The sequence below is a fragment of the Carex rostrata genome, chromosome 18, assembly GCF_964058835.1.
Source record: "Carex rostrata chromosome 18, lpCarRost1.2, whole genome shotgun sequence".
NCBI classification, from domain to species: domain Eukaryota; kingdom Viridiplantae; phylum Streptophyta; class Magnoliopsida; order Poales; family Cyperaceae; genus Carex; species Carex rostrata.
Window position 1 is genome coordinate 4635481 of NC_135935.1, and position 14920 is coordinate 4650400.

Sequence of the window (14920 nt, forward strand, 5' to 3'; positions counted from 1 at the left end):
CCTTGCACGCTCTTCGCCAATAAATTCTTGAGCACCTCAACCTTCTTAAATAAAGACAGTCTGTCAGACATTAAACTTGTCAATTCCCCTCTGCCACTGACAATTAATTGTTACAGAGGTTTCACATCTCTTCATTATTAAAAGCAGTATTGGACGGTGCACGATAAGTTTAGATCAAAAGGTTCATACTGTATCGGACTATAATTATAAGTTAGGCTATTGTAAAGACATTTATATTTCTTGCTTGAAATATAAATCTAACATGTTTCACGTGATATATGTATCAAAATTCTAAACTCTGTAGGAATTCAAATACTGTTTCACAAATGGCCAAATTTAGATATCAAATTTGACCATTTTTCAAAATCCGTAAAAACAATAACAATTTAAAAAATTACCTAGATTTTTTTTGAATATTTTCATAATTAGATCACAACGAAAGCTTTTAGATCGACCATTCAAACAAGAAAGGCAATTATTGGAGGACTGAAATACAAACAAATATTTTTAAAATAGCCTAACTCCGGCCATTATTATTCAAATTTAGATATGTTGGCAGCTATCTCATCAGGTGCAATATAAAACCATACACCTGAAATGGAAGACCCTCGTCTAGCCGAGACAATCCAATACTCCCCCGTCTCTAGTCTCTACTATTGGAGAGGAGCACATAAAACTGTACATTTGGTATATAATCACCTGGTAACAATTTTCTAATAACTGAGACTCATTTCACAATTGTTGTATTCAGAGATTTTCATTTCACAATTGTTGTATTCAGAGATTTTGTATCTTACCAGTTACTTCCAGGGCAGACAGTTATTGCCATAAATACATCTACCAACCTCCTGCCCCCTGGGGCCAGGGTTCATGCCATTTGTTCCCTCTTACCAGTCGAACCATGCTTTGTCCGGACAAAACAAATTGATCTCTATTTGCAGTGGAGCAAAGTAGCAGTTGCACTTTCAAGGAACTTTATTATACAAATATAATTTGCACTTTGTTCTTCTTGAAGTTCCCTAGCAAATATCTACCATACCAAATAAAAAGAATACCTTGCATATATCACTAGTATGACCAAAGTGAGAGAAGGCCACTTGTTACCACTGTACAAAAGCTGACAATGCATGCACAACAAAGAAAGCTCTCCACTAGCTCATATTAAAGAAACATGAAGGCAATGCACAAAAATGAGGATAACAAATAGTAAAAATGAATATGGTGTGAACAAATAGTAGGGAATCAGAAAATAGTCATAGATACGAGATATCATGACTACGCAAATTCAGCTTTGTGCAAACACTTACAGATTGAGCAGCTCAATCCTCATTCTTTTTTTCTCCTTAACAGAAAAGGTTAATACTACAATTATAAAAAAAAAAAAATGGAAGTACAAATTATGCACTAAAGTTGTGGTTTTCATGCAGTTCCTTTCACATCATGAAACTGATTTAAGAAATAATTGGAAGAAAAAGGAACCTTCACAGTTTTTTCTACAACATAGTTGCGAGCTATTTCTTAAATTAAGTCAAAGTTAATGATGGTTAAAGAATTCAAGGCAGCAAGGATTAGTTGGAGTCTTAAGGATCTACTATGTATTCTTGTCTAATATCTACTTTACATTTCAAATTTGCATCTATTTCAGAGAACAATTTATTTTCTCATCATCAAACTAAAAATCAGAAAATTGCACTTTGATATGATCCCATTAATCCAAATTCCTTCCTATTTACACAAAAGGAGAATCGGAAAGAAAATACTGCAAGATAACATATGATATGATATGATATCAATATTGATCATCATCAAATGCCAGTGCATGACACAATAATTAGAAATCCTAATTATCAAATCTCAAGAAAGAACCACTTATCTTTCCTCAGAGAAATATAAACCCTCTCCAATTATTGGAACCCATGCAATCCCCATCATCACCTCCATCATCATCTGGTGGAGGCGGAAAGTTCAGATCAAAAGGCCTAGATGACGCCACGTCACCATCCCGATCATACACCACCGATTCAGACGAGCCACAACAGCTCCCACTGACCCGCCTCTCTTCGCGTTGATCTTCCAACAGGACTCCGGCACGTGGTGGCCTGGGAACCGCAGCCCCAATAAAAGACTCGACTGTGCTACTATGGCTGCTGGTAGCGGCGCGGATCTTGTTATCGGATCCCGATCCGGAACCGGATCCGGATGGGAAGTTGGTACGTGCGTGCACTCCCCTCAAGGCTCGTGCGGCGGAGTCGTACGCACGTGCTGCGGCCTCCGCCGAGTCAAAAGTACCGAGCCAGAGAGGAGTTTTTCGTGTTGGGTCGCGGATCTCCGCGGCGTACCTGCCCGATGGACGTTTGCGAACTCCTCTGTACCGGATCTCTGGTAGCGGTGGTGGCGGTGTCGGTGCGGGTGATGGTACAGAGTGTTTGGATTTACGCATCAGTTTAGCGCTTAGAGAGGGGAGAGGGGAGAGGGGAGGAGGGAGGGTGAAAGGGTTTGGGTCGGGAGGCTGATCGACTAATGGTTGTTGCCCTGTTTTGGTATTTGTTACATTTTGATATAATTATTGTAAATTATTTTTCTGGGGTGGTTTGGGGATTGATCTGATCCTTGTTTATTTGTTTTGTTCCTCTCATTTCTCATTGCATGCATCTACCACTACCACCTCCACCAGCACCCTCTCTGTGCCCACTTGGAGTAAATTAATACATATGCAGATTCTCTGAGGCGTGTTGTGTGCAACACCATGCCAGGCTACACAGTGACAATTGACAAATGAATTATTTAGATTCGGTCAACCGAATAATTCGACGTTCAGTTCGACATCACCAAAAAAACAAATTATTCATATATAATATGCGAATCTTGTCACTATGCCGGGCTAAGCCGAGTTCGTTATAGGAAAATAATTGAGTTTGAGTTCGGTTTAAATTTCATTATAATATGAACATAATGAGCATAATTCAAATGTCTCGCTCATTTCAAATCTCATTTATAGCTGATATTTTGTATTTACTTCTAAAATTTAAATAGTCAACGTGAAGTCTATATTAAAATATACTTGAATATTTAATTTTACATTTTTAACTTATTTTATTAGATAGTTACAAAATGATTGTTATTAGATGGGCCAAAATTTTCTGAAAAAATATTAACTTTGTACCTATCTAGAAAAATAATAAAAAGTTCCAAAAAAATATATAATTCGGTCTCCAAACACATTTTAATATGTAGATCATGTTTGATGGATCGAATCGACCGTTTGGACTTTGAAAATTAATACAAAAATGTCAGGCACGAATGTGACATGAAAGATATGAGCCATTTGAACCCTTTGCACATAGTTGGTCATTTTGTACAATAATATATTAACAATATTTGTTTATTATAAAATATAAAGTAAACTAAAATAATTAATAAATTGAATAATATGAGATAAATGTCGTTTCGTTCATACAATTTGTCAGGTCTAATAAATAATTCAGAGAGGTGCTCAAAAAAATATTTATATATGACATAGGTATTATTCGGAAACGTTATTACTATAAATGAAATTACACTCTCTCATTCCCATGTATGATTGTATAGAAGTGATGTATTATTTGATTTATTTGGTGTAGTATTTGATTTATTTGGTGTACTTAGAAAGGATTCTTCAGTTGAGTTAAAAAAATCAATGTGTCGTATAATAGAAAAAAAAAACTTATTCTCTAGCAATCGTGGATTGATGTTAATAATTGCAAAATATTAAAATATCTTTAATAATAATTTATTATTTTGAGTAAGTTGACATTATCAATTGATAATAACTATTATTTTTGAAAGTGTTGGAATTGCCGATAACAAACACTGTGACGCAATTGGTGGAGCTATACAAACGTTTATGGATTGGTTTGAGACATTTTCGTATATGTATCTATTTAAAATTAGCCTTTATCCGTACACTAATCTTGCTCGTAAATATTAATTTCATCCTTACCATACTCTTGTCTTTTAAGATTAATATATAACAAATGAATTGTGAATAAATATCAATAATTTATATGATTTCACCCAAAAATGTAACAAACGAATAAACATAGTACACGCATCATGGATGTAGGTAATATTAAAATATGAAGATTTTTTTTAGAAGAACGTTGTCACACCCAGATTTTTGTCATTCGGAGCGTGATTATATAAGCATCTTCACCGTAATTTTCCTTGATCCGTCAACCTACGTCGCCAACAAAAATAAAAACAAAATAACAAAACATAGTGCTACAAAGTTCAGTAACCGGTTATTTAACGATGCGCTTCTCTATAATTGGCCTAATTTAACAAACATTCAAACAAATTGGATCAATCCATACAAATACACATCAAATCATGCATACATATTTAACCAGCAATAACACGTCGGTCTAGGTTATCCATAAAACAAGTCACATCATATTCACACATGTGTGATCCCTGTTACAGGCGATTCCCACATTGTCATAACACAATTCCTTAAACCGCCAATCTAATGGGAAATTCATCCAACATTGAAAGGTCGTAAACTCATTGGAAAGTCCAACCAATAGTGGAATGCTACAATCACATATCAAATTCCAACTTCAGATCCACTATCCTGTTAAATATGTCATCATAATATAATATGTAATATTAATATTCAAATCAATCATACAAAATGAAAATAGAAATTATAGAGAAATCTGATTATCTGATAGCTAGATGTTCAAAACTTTTAAATCGGATTGTGTAAATAACACTCAGAATCACTGCGACCTATTTGAATTCAAACCGGGCATTAATTGAAATCGAATATCAATATATTTGTCACGTGCACTTGCTTTCTTTCTTCCTTTCTTTTATCTTCGGTTTTCTTTTTCTTTTTCTTTTAGGGTGAGAGAAAGAGAGAGGCGTGGCAGAGAAGTGAAATGATTTAAGTAGATATTTGGTTTGGAGCAAAACAAAGGGGTTACGGCAGGGAATTTATTAAAAAAGAGCGGTTCATTATGATCTTAATGCATATCTAATTGCAGCGAAAGGGTATCAGTTAATTTATATCTAATTGCAAATTAATAATTTTAATTTTGTAGATATGACTTAATGTTGGAACGGTTATCAGAAAAAGAGTATATAAGTGTCATCAGCGAAAGTGTAAATTAATATTAATCGATAAGAATAAACGGGTAACACTGTATTTTCTCAAACTCAAACTGTAATAAGATTTAAAAAAATAACCAAACAATATTTTACGTAATCAAATTAAATTTTTACATAAAATAATAAAATGGGTCAAATGAAATTATATATATTCAAATTTTAAATTTTATTTACACCATAATATCTTTATTATATTATAGAAAAAATCTTCTTAGCAATAATAATAATAACTCAAATTTTCGGGATGTTACAAACGTATAGAAATTATAATTATTGATTTCATTATTTTAAAAATTATAAATTGCTAATTAAAATACCATATAAAACGTTGCATGAATCAATCTTGTCATTGTAATATAAATTATATATTTTTTAGTACAAATAAAAAATATCATATATAATTTTATATTTATATAAATTATCCTATAAAATATTGAGTATGAAATAGTTCATATTGTTTCTTTATTAAGTTAACAAAAAAAAAAAAATCTTAGTGTATCCTTCTCCGCTGAGTTAACCAAACATAACTACAAAAGTCTTATCTATACTCAACTTATCAAATGCAATACGGATAAAATAATTTCACTAACACCATAACCTATTAGTCCATTAGTACTATCTCTCATCATCTACACACATTTTGGCTCTAATATACCTGCCACAGGGGATTTCAAGGATTCATTGAGAATTTACTCGGACAGCGCGAAATGTCCATTTACTCGTCCAGTCATGTTTCCTTTTGGAGCGAAAAAGAACAATATCAATGACCAAGTATGACGAAGTCGGGTTATAAATTAGGATGGAACCGAAAATTTGTAAATAGAATATAATTTTCCGTTTATTATTTTTAAATAATTATAAACAAAATAAAGGTGTATTTCCATTTTTTTTATTCTGTTTTGGTTGTGTGAAGCTTAGTATCAACAAAAATTATACTGTCCATGAAAATAAATTCTGTACATAAAGTATAAATGAAAAACTCCGGTACTATTATTTTCAATGAACTCTATAGTTTGTGACTTTGTGGTGCTCCAAGCTCAAAGATGCAAAGAGCCAAAGAGTCGGTGCGTCTCAGTGCCTTACTACCCCATCCATCCTAAAATACCAGCTGGACGGAACCAACTATTTGGTAGCCCGTGACTTTATGGAAAATCCCAACCGTTTAACTACGTTCTGCACGAATCTCAAAGCACCGGACACGTCGGTCACGCAAAAGTTGAGATATCTCAGAGGATACGCACTCCTATTTGGTAGCCCTGGTTCTCCAGGATTTTGGTCAGTGTTTGTGCGTTTGGTCGAGAATAAGACAGACAATGAAGTTCGAATTTTACATCAAACTGTTATCGGAAGTAATTATGTTTCCAAAAGCTACTAAATTATTGCCAACAAATTTCTTGATTTAAAATAACAGAGATAAATAATTTTTGTCAAATTTGGCAACAACTTAGACATCACAATTTGTCCTTGATCTCACTTCTTCCTCCGCATGTTTTTCCTTCAATTAATTGGAACGGATGTATGGTTGGTTACACCTTTGTACTCATAATCAATCAGACGCTTGTGTGATTTGATTGTACATCTTAAATAATACAAACAAAACTTAATTATACATCTGCTCCACAAACTATTACTGTTTTGTATGTAATTGATTGAACTGTTTTGTATGTAACCAGAGCAAGACCAATAAACTGAAAATAAAACGATGTTTTGCCACTGGGAGTGGGGTTAGCGAGGATAGCGACCTAACCCAAATTTGTAACAGTCGCTAATCCATCATTTTAATGGAATAGTAGAATAGCGAGCTAACTCCCGCTAACCCAACAGTTCGAAATAGCTACTTTTTCACCCAAACACGAAATAGCGATCTACTTTTTCGCTTACCCAAACCTTTGCCATCCAAACGCACCCGAGGGATAAAAGTTCAGTGGAAGTTTTTCTCTGCATGAAGAATTGTCCAAGCAGCAATATAGCCTGGAGATCTAATGCAGCAAAAGTCAGCATGCTCCTTTTTTTGTTCCATGGATTGATCGAGCATCCAAACCAATTTTTTAGCAGATTCGATTTGATTTTCTCGAGCCTTCTTATCCAAAAGCACTACTCTGTGTGATCAAACTCAAACAAGAATTTTCAGCAAAAAGGAATAGGACAAGGAAAGACAAAACTCAAGTTGCTGATATGCATTCTATTGCAAAAATAATTTTAGGATGTATCAGTTCTCTAAAAAAAAGTTGCTAAAAAGTAATACTAATTGAAAAAAACTGACCTGAGTGTTTTGACTAAATTCTCAGGTGTACAATCCCGGAATAGGACTTCTGGTATTACTTCAGAATTTAAAAGAATGTTGGGTAAAGAGATAAAGTTTATCTTTTTCTTGAAATGGATCAGCCATTCAGTGATTAGATGAGCCTGATAAGTAACCACACAAGGTAGGCCGGCCAGCATTAGTTCCATCACAGCCGAACCCGAAGTACATAAAGCTGCTTTACTTACCTGCATCAGATGATAACAGTTCAGAAACAAAAAGAAACAAATTACATATTTACTTTGGAAAAATGGGGAAGGTTGAGCACAGGGGTATTGTTCCGGCCAGCTCTGCTAAATTAAATCAAACAGGTACAGCACATGTTCTTGGATCCAAAGAGAATGAGAGACTCAATCAAGCACGTTTAGCAGCTACAAATAGGCATGATTTCAATATACGGTGTAATTAAGCAAAATGTCGAGACCATTACCATATCAAACTGTTTGGAACCATTAAGGAGGTGAAAAACCTTCAAAGAAGAACTCACTAGTGATTACTCTTCATATTTTCCTTAGGAACAAAACAAGGAAGTAGACTAATGTAATAGAACAACATGCTCACATTGAATGCAACATATTTTGTTTCAAGTGAAGCACTATGTATTAGACCAGTAGGAACTGGAAAAGAACGAGTAGCTTTGTCAATGTAAGCCTGTACTTGTTGATTAGGCGCAATTGGAACAACACATGATAAATCAGGGAACGACTCCTTCAGTAATTGCATTGATTCTGCATAAATAGGAAGCATGCGCCTGACCTCTTGTAACCGGCTCCCAGGTAATAAAGCCACAATGTTGGATCCTACAAAATACATAACTAATTATATTTGAACAACTACACAAATAAAAAAAAAAAATTGTCAGTTGTACTCGTAAAAAACAGAAAGTAAAATAAACAGTGCGTTAGCGGTAGAACTTTAAAATAATACAATGCTATGGGCTGGTCCTTGAATAAAAAAAGGAAAGGAAAAAAAAACCACCTTTAAAGATCCAAAACATTAACCCATACCTGGGTCAAGTAAATCATTTTTCCATTAAATGAACTTATCCACTTGCTAATTACTTTCAATTTCTGATACACTAGCTCTAATCACTTACCAAGATTATAGAAACAATTAACAAACAATAATTGTTTGCACAGGTAACGGGAGAGACGACCTTGTCTGAGAAAGATAATTCTACAGAAAACACATAACTAATCTTATGAGCTTGCATCTGCAGCCATTTTGGTGATGACAGGAGTACGCCATAGGCTAAATCTTAGCCACTGCATCAAACTGATGGTTAGGAATGAAATGCTTCCTTGAACTACTACACACTGCCCCACCGTTACTCGGTGAGTAGTTTTCTCTCACATAATTCTCGTCCTAGCTTGTCCAGTTGCCTTCTTCTCTCTTCCCACGCTGCTTTTATTATGTCTCCCTCCGTTGCTCTAGTCATGGTTTGGAAACTCGGCCGAGTCAACTCGGTATCGGTCGGGACCGATCCGAGTTTCACCCGAGTCTCGTGCCCATGCGATTTTTTCATCAAAACTCGGTTGAACAGTGTTTGACTCGGTCGAGTTATCCGATTTTCAGGCCTAGTTAGTCTGAGTCATGCCGAGTCAAGACAGAGTCCTTCAGTTATTTTATGTTTTTTTCATGAAAGATATTAATCTATGATTTCAAATCACAAAAAAAGAAAAAAGAAAATGAAATTATGCAAACAAATTTGAATTAGAAGAAAAACTTAACACATACCTTGTCAAGATAATCATGCACTAAATTTATGTTGTCAATTTAATATTGCTTTTCTCTGCATAAATTATAGCTAGCTTGTATAAGGTGTGTCCTCTTTGTAATGCTTATATTATGTTATATAATTAGTGGATTATTTAAGTATAATATTTTGTCTACATAGTTTTCTTACAAAATATTTTTTTAATATTTTTTTCCTATATTTTGGCTACAAAAAAAGCTTCTGCCAAAAAAAATCCGAGTTTCCGATCCGATTCGTCCAATTCTGGCCGATTCATCCAGTTCCGATTCCACGATTGAGTATCCGATTCCAATTCCGAGTTTCAGAACCATGGCTCTAGTCTCCTCTTCGAGCTATCCAACTCTTGCCCATTCAACCCTATTGTTCTCTATCTCTCTACCCCCCTCAATATTAGCCCTCCGTACATATATATGCAGTCGGCCGATCCAACATCCTTAAACAACAATTGGAGAGAAAAACTAAACTCCTCCAAAACTATTTCCAAGAGAATAACCATTTAGATTTAACAGGGGTGATATTTCAAGACAACTTTCTTTTGAAAGGCGAATTGAAAATTCTACTGCACAGAGGAAACTTATTTTGTTGCGCTCATTTGGAATGTTGTTTACGGACTACCTTTTTTTCCAAACATCAAAGTAAAAATGGTGTCAACTATTTTGGAAGAAAGTGAGTTTCAAAGCTCGAATAGAAAGCCATAAGAAATGAAATTTGGTTCCAGTAGTTATTAATTGCTGTTTAAATACATTTACTTTGATATGTACAAATTGAGACCAATTTGAAGAGAAAACATTTTAAATTAGAAATTCACATACCAAACTCCTGAAGCATAACTCAACACAATATTCCTGATTATAAATCAGAAATCATTAACCTAACAATTAAACCAACTATGTGAAAATGTTTCAGTACAGGAAAGCATTTAGATTTTCTTTTCTTCCTCTGAATTGAAAGTTAACCAGAAAGAAATGAGATGAGCACATTTGTGAACAGTAGAGCATAAGAGGGAAAGAAATCAGACAAGAGACGGGAGAAGACAGGGCGGAGAGAGTAGTATTTAGAAGACAGTTTCAACAGGAGCAATAGAAATATACTGTGAGTTGATACTTGAGAGTAAGAAAGGAAAAAAAAATACTAAAATTTCAAATCTGAGGTGCACAAAGGGAAGAAGGGAGCTATGGGTAGAAGGGTGATGAGAGAATTTTAAGCTCGATTGCTAATTTAATCCAACAGCTCATTTTGAATGTATGGCACACGATCACCATAACAACAGCAGTTGTGAAACATCACTACTTGTTTATTTGAAAAAGTGTGTTCAGAATATTATAAGTTATTTCTGCAGAAAAGAATGACAGTTTGATGCTTGATTCTTCAAAAAACTATCATACAATAGCAAGCCAAAGGAAAAAATTGGGAGCAGGAGCAATAAAAAGGTAAATCACTGACCTGGAGAAAATCCATTGTTCTTTAAAAAGGACTCTGCCTTTCTTTGTTGATCTTGCTTTTCAGACTCAGATACCAGGACAGAAGAGCTTCTGCGGTGCACAGTTAGCAGCTTCTCCATGCAAATAATGAAAATAAATCAATCGTTATAGATTTTAACTGTGGTTCTAGGCTTACAATTTACCAAACTACCCTGGTTATACTTAAATTTAACAGTGTATTAAGACACTGAATTGGTTTTTCAATCAGTATGATAGATTTCGTACCGGACTTAATGAAGAAGAATCGTCTAAAATGGGGTGGCCCACGTATGTAGCAGGCAAACCATTCAAATTGCAAATTTGGGCCTCAAAGGGGAGTATGCACAAAATGTGGTCAACAAAACAACGAAGATCCTTAAGCCTTTCTTCGCCGCCTTTCCAAGCCCAAAATGACGGTGCAACATAGTGAATGTGAAGAGGACCATGAGTACTTTTTGCATATTTACCTGAAGATTTGACAGGAAAGTTAGCTATCTAAAAATGCACCCCTTCAAAATCTTATTACCCTGGAGATCCCAATTGACTGGTCCCAGGCAAAGCAATTTTGCAGAGAAGATCCACACTGTATACAATAAATTTAACCTTTCAATATGACTGATACATTAGAAAAAGAAACACAAATGCACACAGGCATGTTGAGAATGTCAGTCCATAACAGTTGTATGCCAATTGATCTCGAGTTATTTTGTTGGTTCTTTCAATTCCATTTTCTTTTTAAGATGCTTAGGTTACCCTTAGTTAAGTCATGGTAGTTGAGAGCTCAGCTGGACTTAATTAGACCACTGAAGATCCTAGACTAGTATATTGTCTAATCCATATTATCAGACACATCTGCTGGTTGAAATATTGACACAGCAGCCAAGTCTAAAAATGTGAGCTACTCATCAATATACTGAGGCTTATCAGTATCAGAACCAGCACTGATGCTACTGGTACATGCAAAAATAAATTTACCTCAACACCTCCTCAGTCCTCACTTACTTCTTAATAGCTTGAGCAAGCGAAACGAAAACCCCTTGGAGTCAACTGTGACTACGACATGGGGTTGAAACAAAAATGCAGCCTCCACAGTGTGGTTTATCCTACTCTGCATGTGATTTTCACCAGTAAGAGGCATTTATATCTGATAAATATAATATAAAATTTGATAAAAGCTACATCACTTATTCTGACATTGTGAAAAAAAGACCTTGAATTGTGCAAATTTAGTTGACCAAACTAATCAAGGCTTTTGTCATTCAAGTATTGGTTTATCATTCGCAAGTAGGAGGTGCTGATTGTAATTGCAGGGAGTTACTGTATTCTTTATGTGGTAAAAATGCTCGTACCCTGATGTTAACTATATGCGGCAACAGTTCCCATAAACCCATTACTGAGATTTCTTCCATGGAAAAGATGGACTCGAAGCCGATCTTTCTCATTGATTCACTGAACAGGAACCGACGTAGCAAAAACAGAAAAAGGAGATAGCCAGAGTTAATAACAAATAATATGGAGAAAAAATATATAGAAATTCGAGAGGATACATTTAGAATGCTGTTACATAAACAAGATAATTCATGCCGTTACATATGGTGATACACCAGCACACTGACCCAGCTGAGGGATCTGAGGCCCCTTGATGGATGATGAAGACAGGCTCACTTTTTTGCTCTGACTGCCTAGTATATCCTAGCCCTTATGAGTGGCTTAGTAGTAGACAATATATATTCCTTTTGGAGATAATCTAGCTTACTTCTGACTTAGTGGTAGCCCTTATGAGTGGCTTAGTAGTATGCCTTTACTACTTTTTCTGGTGGTTTTGATATATTCTGGTGCTTTTCTGGTGGATGATGAGACTAATGTTTTTGTAATTATTCAATTTCAGTAATATGAAATGGGCTAATGTCTCTTTTAAAAAAAAAAAAAACATAAACAAGATAATTAGATAAACATATACATTAATTATGACTCGAGAGAAAGAGAGATAAGGGACTAACCCACCAACTCCGGTGAACTTGACGGGCACTGGAGAGAGATCTTTAAGCCCCCGCATCAGTTGAGAAGCTATGGTGTCGCCGGAGACCTCTCCGGCGACGAGAAACACTCTCAGCTCGCCGTCTCGCTCTGCCACGTCCACGAGCCTCGACGGAAGGGAGTACGGCCGCAACTGCGTTGCGATCGCATCGCTGAGAAGGGAGACGAAGGCTCTACGAGTAGGGGAGTGCGATGCGATCGCTCGGAGCGGCGAAAACATCACTGCGAGGCGCCAAATGCGATTGGGTTTTGGGTTTTAGCGGAGCTTCGTAACTACTCGTTAAGTCGTTATACTGACAGGTAGGGTTAAAAACTTAAAATGCACAATGTGCTTCGATAATGCTCCGCGCTATTTTTGTTTGGGGGAATTTCACGTATACCCCTCAAAAACTTCAAAATTACGTATTTCCCCCTCTAAAGTTTGAAATTACGTATTTCCCCCTCTAAACTTCAAAAACTCACAAATTTACCCATTTTATTGTATTTTATATTAAAACTCATTCTAAAATCTTAAAATACCCATTTTACCCTTTATTAAAAGCATATAAAGCCCATCAAACTCAAATTTAAATCTAAAGGGTTCATCTACTGTTTGATCCGTGTGCATCGCATTAAGATCAGTGCATAGTGCTTCAATTTTGTGTTGATCTAGCATGCACGGATCTTAAAGCAATATTGATTGGTGCGCATCGCATTAAGATCTGTACAGGTCACATCAAGATTTGTGCTGATCTTGCGCACGCATATTTAAAAGCAGTTTGGACGGTAGAAAAATTGTTCATATTCAATTTTGAGTTTGATGGGCTTTATATGCTTTTAATAAAGGGTAAAATGGGTATTTTAAGATTTTAGAATGAGTTTTAATATAAAATACAACAAAATGGGTAAATTTGTGATTTTTTGAAGTTTAGAGGGGGAAATACGTAATTTGAAACTTTAGAGGGGGAAATACGTAATTTTGAAGTTTTTGAGGGGTATACGTGAAATTCCCCCTTTTTGTTTCGTTTTAAAACTCTGAACAGTTTGATTCTAACGGTTTAATAAGATTAAAATGTATTTAAAGATTAAATTTTATATATTTTGAAAATAATTTATTACTTTTTTAGTTGAGTATAAAATAATTATTTTTAGAAAATTCTGGACCATTTAAAAGAGTGATTTTGTATTTATAAACAAAGTAATCAATTATTATAAAAAATATTATATTTGGGCTCTGAGCATATTTTTGATGTGAAGATTATGTTGATTTGTTTGGATTGACTGTTTGAATTTTAAAAACAAATAAAATGATTTGGAAGCACATAATTAATAGTGCATTTTAATCTTTATCATCGATAAAAGAATAAGCATGTTGTTTTTGTATTTGTCGTGTCTCACATTTAGTTTCTATCTTAAAAAAAATAGTGAAAAAATATAAAATTTATTCTCAAACTATATTTTAATATAGAGATCATGTTGAGCTATTCAAATTAACTATTTAAATTTTAAAAATAAATATAATAATTTGAAATATGATTGGAGCACAAAAATAATGAAACATTCTAGTTCTACTCTTTATAAAATGGAACATAAATATAATTTATAAACAGGCAATCAATTTAAAATACGAGGATTGGTTGCTTTTTAATTTTTGCAAGTGATTAAATATATCAACCATTCAATTTCTATTGTCATTTGAGTAATATTTAAAAAAATATTTAAATTATACCAATTTTGTATATACTATTATCGAAACGATTAAAAATGTTTTTTTATATTGGTTATCATTTCTTATAGTCCCACCTAATCTTCTTGGTGATTCCTTTATGGCGTTGGCCATTGATTTCTTAAGCTATGCAAGTCTTTTTATTTAATTCTGTACTTTTGATTGTGTGGTTTTATAAAACACTATGACAGCTAGCTAATAACTTCATTTTAAACCATAGAGTGGTAAATTTGTATAACTTTAGTATTGTGCGATTAATATGATATCTATATGCATTTAAAATCCGTGCCAATACATAACAAACTAATTGAATTCAAATTCAAACATGAAGCACCGCAGGTGATATGATCTCCATTTACACCGGCCCGTGGTTTGATGAAACAATTTGGATCCGCCAATTTTCTCATAATTTTTCGAATAAATCAGGAATTTATTATAGTATCAAGCTGGGGGCGTCTAACAAAGTTGACAGGGCTACCTAGATCAGTGAAAGCGTATAATTTGGAGGC

General features: G+C 34.5%; 2 protein-coding genes across 3 annotated transcripts; both read right to left on the bottom strand.

The window, feature by feature from the left end:
- Nucleotides 1–1879: 1879 nt before the first annotated feature.
- On the bottom strand, nt 1880–2440 carry LOC144569802 (ethylene-responsive transcription factor 3-like). Its single transcript, XM_078320277.1, has one exon. The coding sequence runs from the start codon at nt 2438–2440 to the stop codon at nt 1880–1882; it is 561 nt and encodes a 186-aa protein (XP_078176403.1).
- Nucleotides 2441–6600: 4160 nt separating this feature from the next.
- On the bottom strand, nt 6601–12975 carry LPXB (lipid-A-disaccharide synthase B). 2 transcript variants are annotated; one of them, XM_078320375.1, is made up of 9 exons: nt 12670–12975; nt 12019–12118; nt 11672–11777; nt 10916–11136; nt 10653–10761; nt 8015–8253; nt 7415–7641; nt 7058–7250; nt 6601–6730 (listed from the first exon to the last, which is right to left on the bottom strand). In XM_078320375.1, the coding sequence occupies exons 1-8, from the start codon at nt 12924–12926 to the stop codon at nt 7073–7075; spliced, it is 1437 nt and encodes a 478-aa protein (XP_078176501.1). In that variant the 5' UTR covers nt 12927–12975; the 3' UTR covers nt 6601–6730; nt 7058–7072. The 2 variants fall into 2 exon arrangements, with proteins under 2 accessions (XP_078176501.1, XP_078176500.1); XM_078320374.1 differs by lacking the exon at nt 6601–6730 and having other exon boundaries at nt 6785–7250.
- Between the last annotated feature and the right edge of the window lie 1945 nt (nt 12976–14920).

Coding starts and splice junctions, on each gene's coding strand:
- LPXB (XM_078320375.1), bottom strand. CDS start 12,926: ATGTTTTCGCCGCTCCGAGCGATCGCATCGCACTCCCCTACTCGTAGA. Junction 11,778..12,018: donor CGCATATAGTTAACATCAGG/GTACGAGCATTT, acceptor AATCACATGCAG/AGTAGGATAAACCACACTGT. Junction 8,254..10,652: donor GAACAATGGATTTTCTCCAG/GTCAGTGATTTA, acceptor TGTATTTTGTAG/GATCCAACATTGTGGCTTTA.
- LOC144569802 (XM_078320277.1), bottom strand. CDS start 2,440: ATGCGTAAATCCAAACACTCTGTACCATCACCCGCACCGACACCGCCA.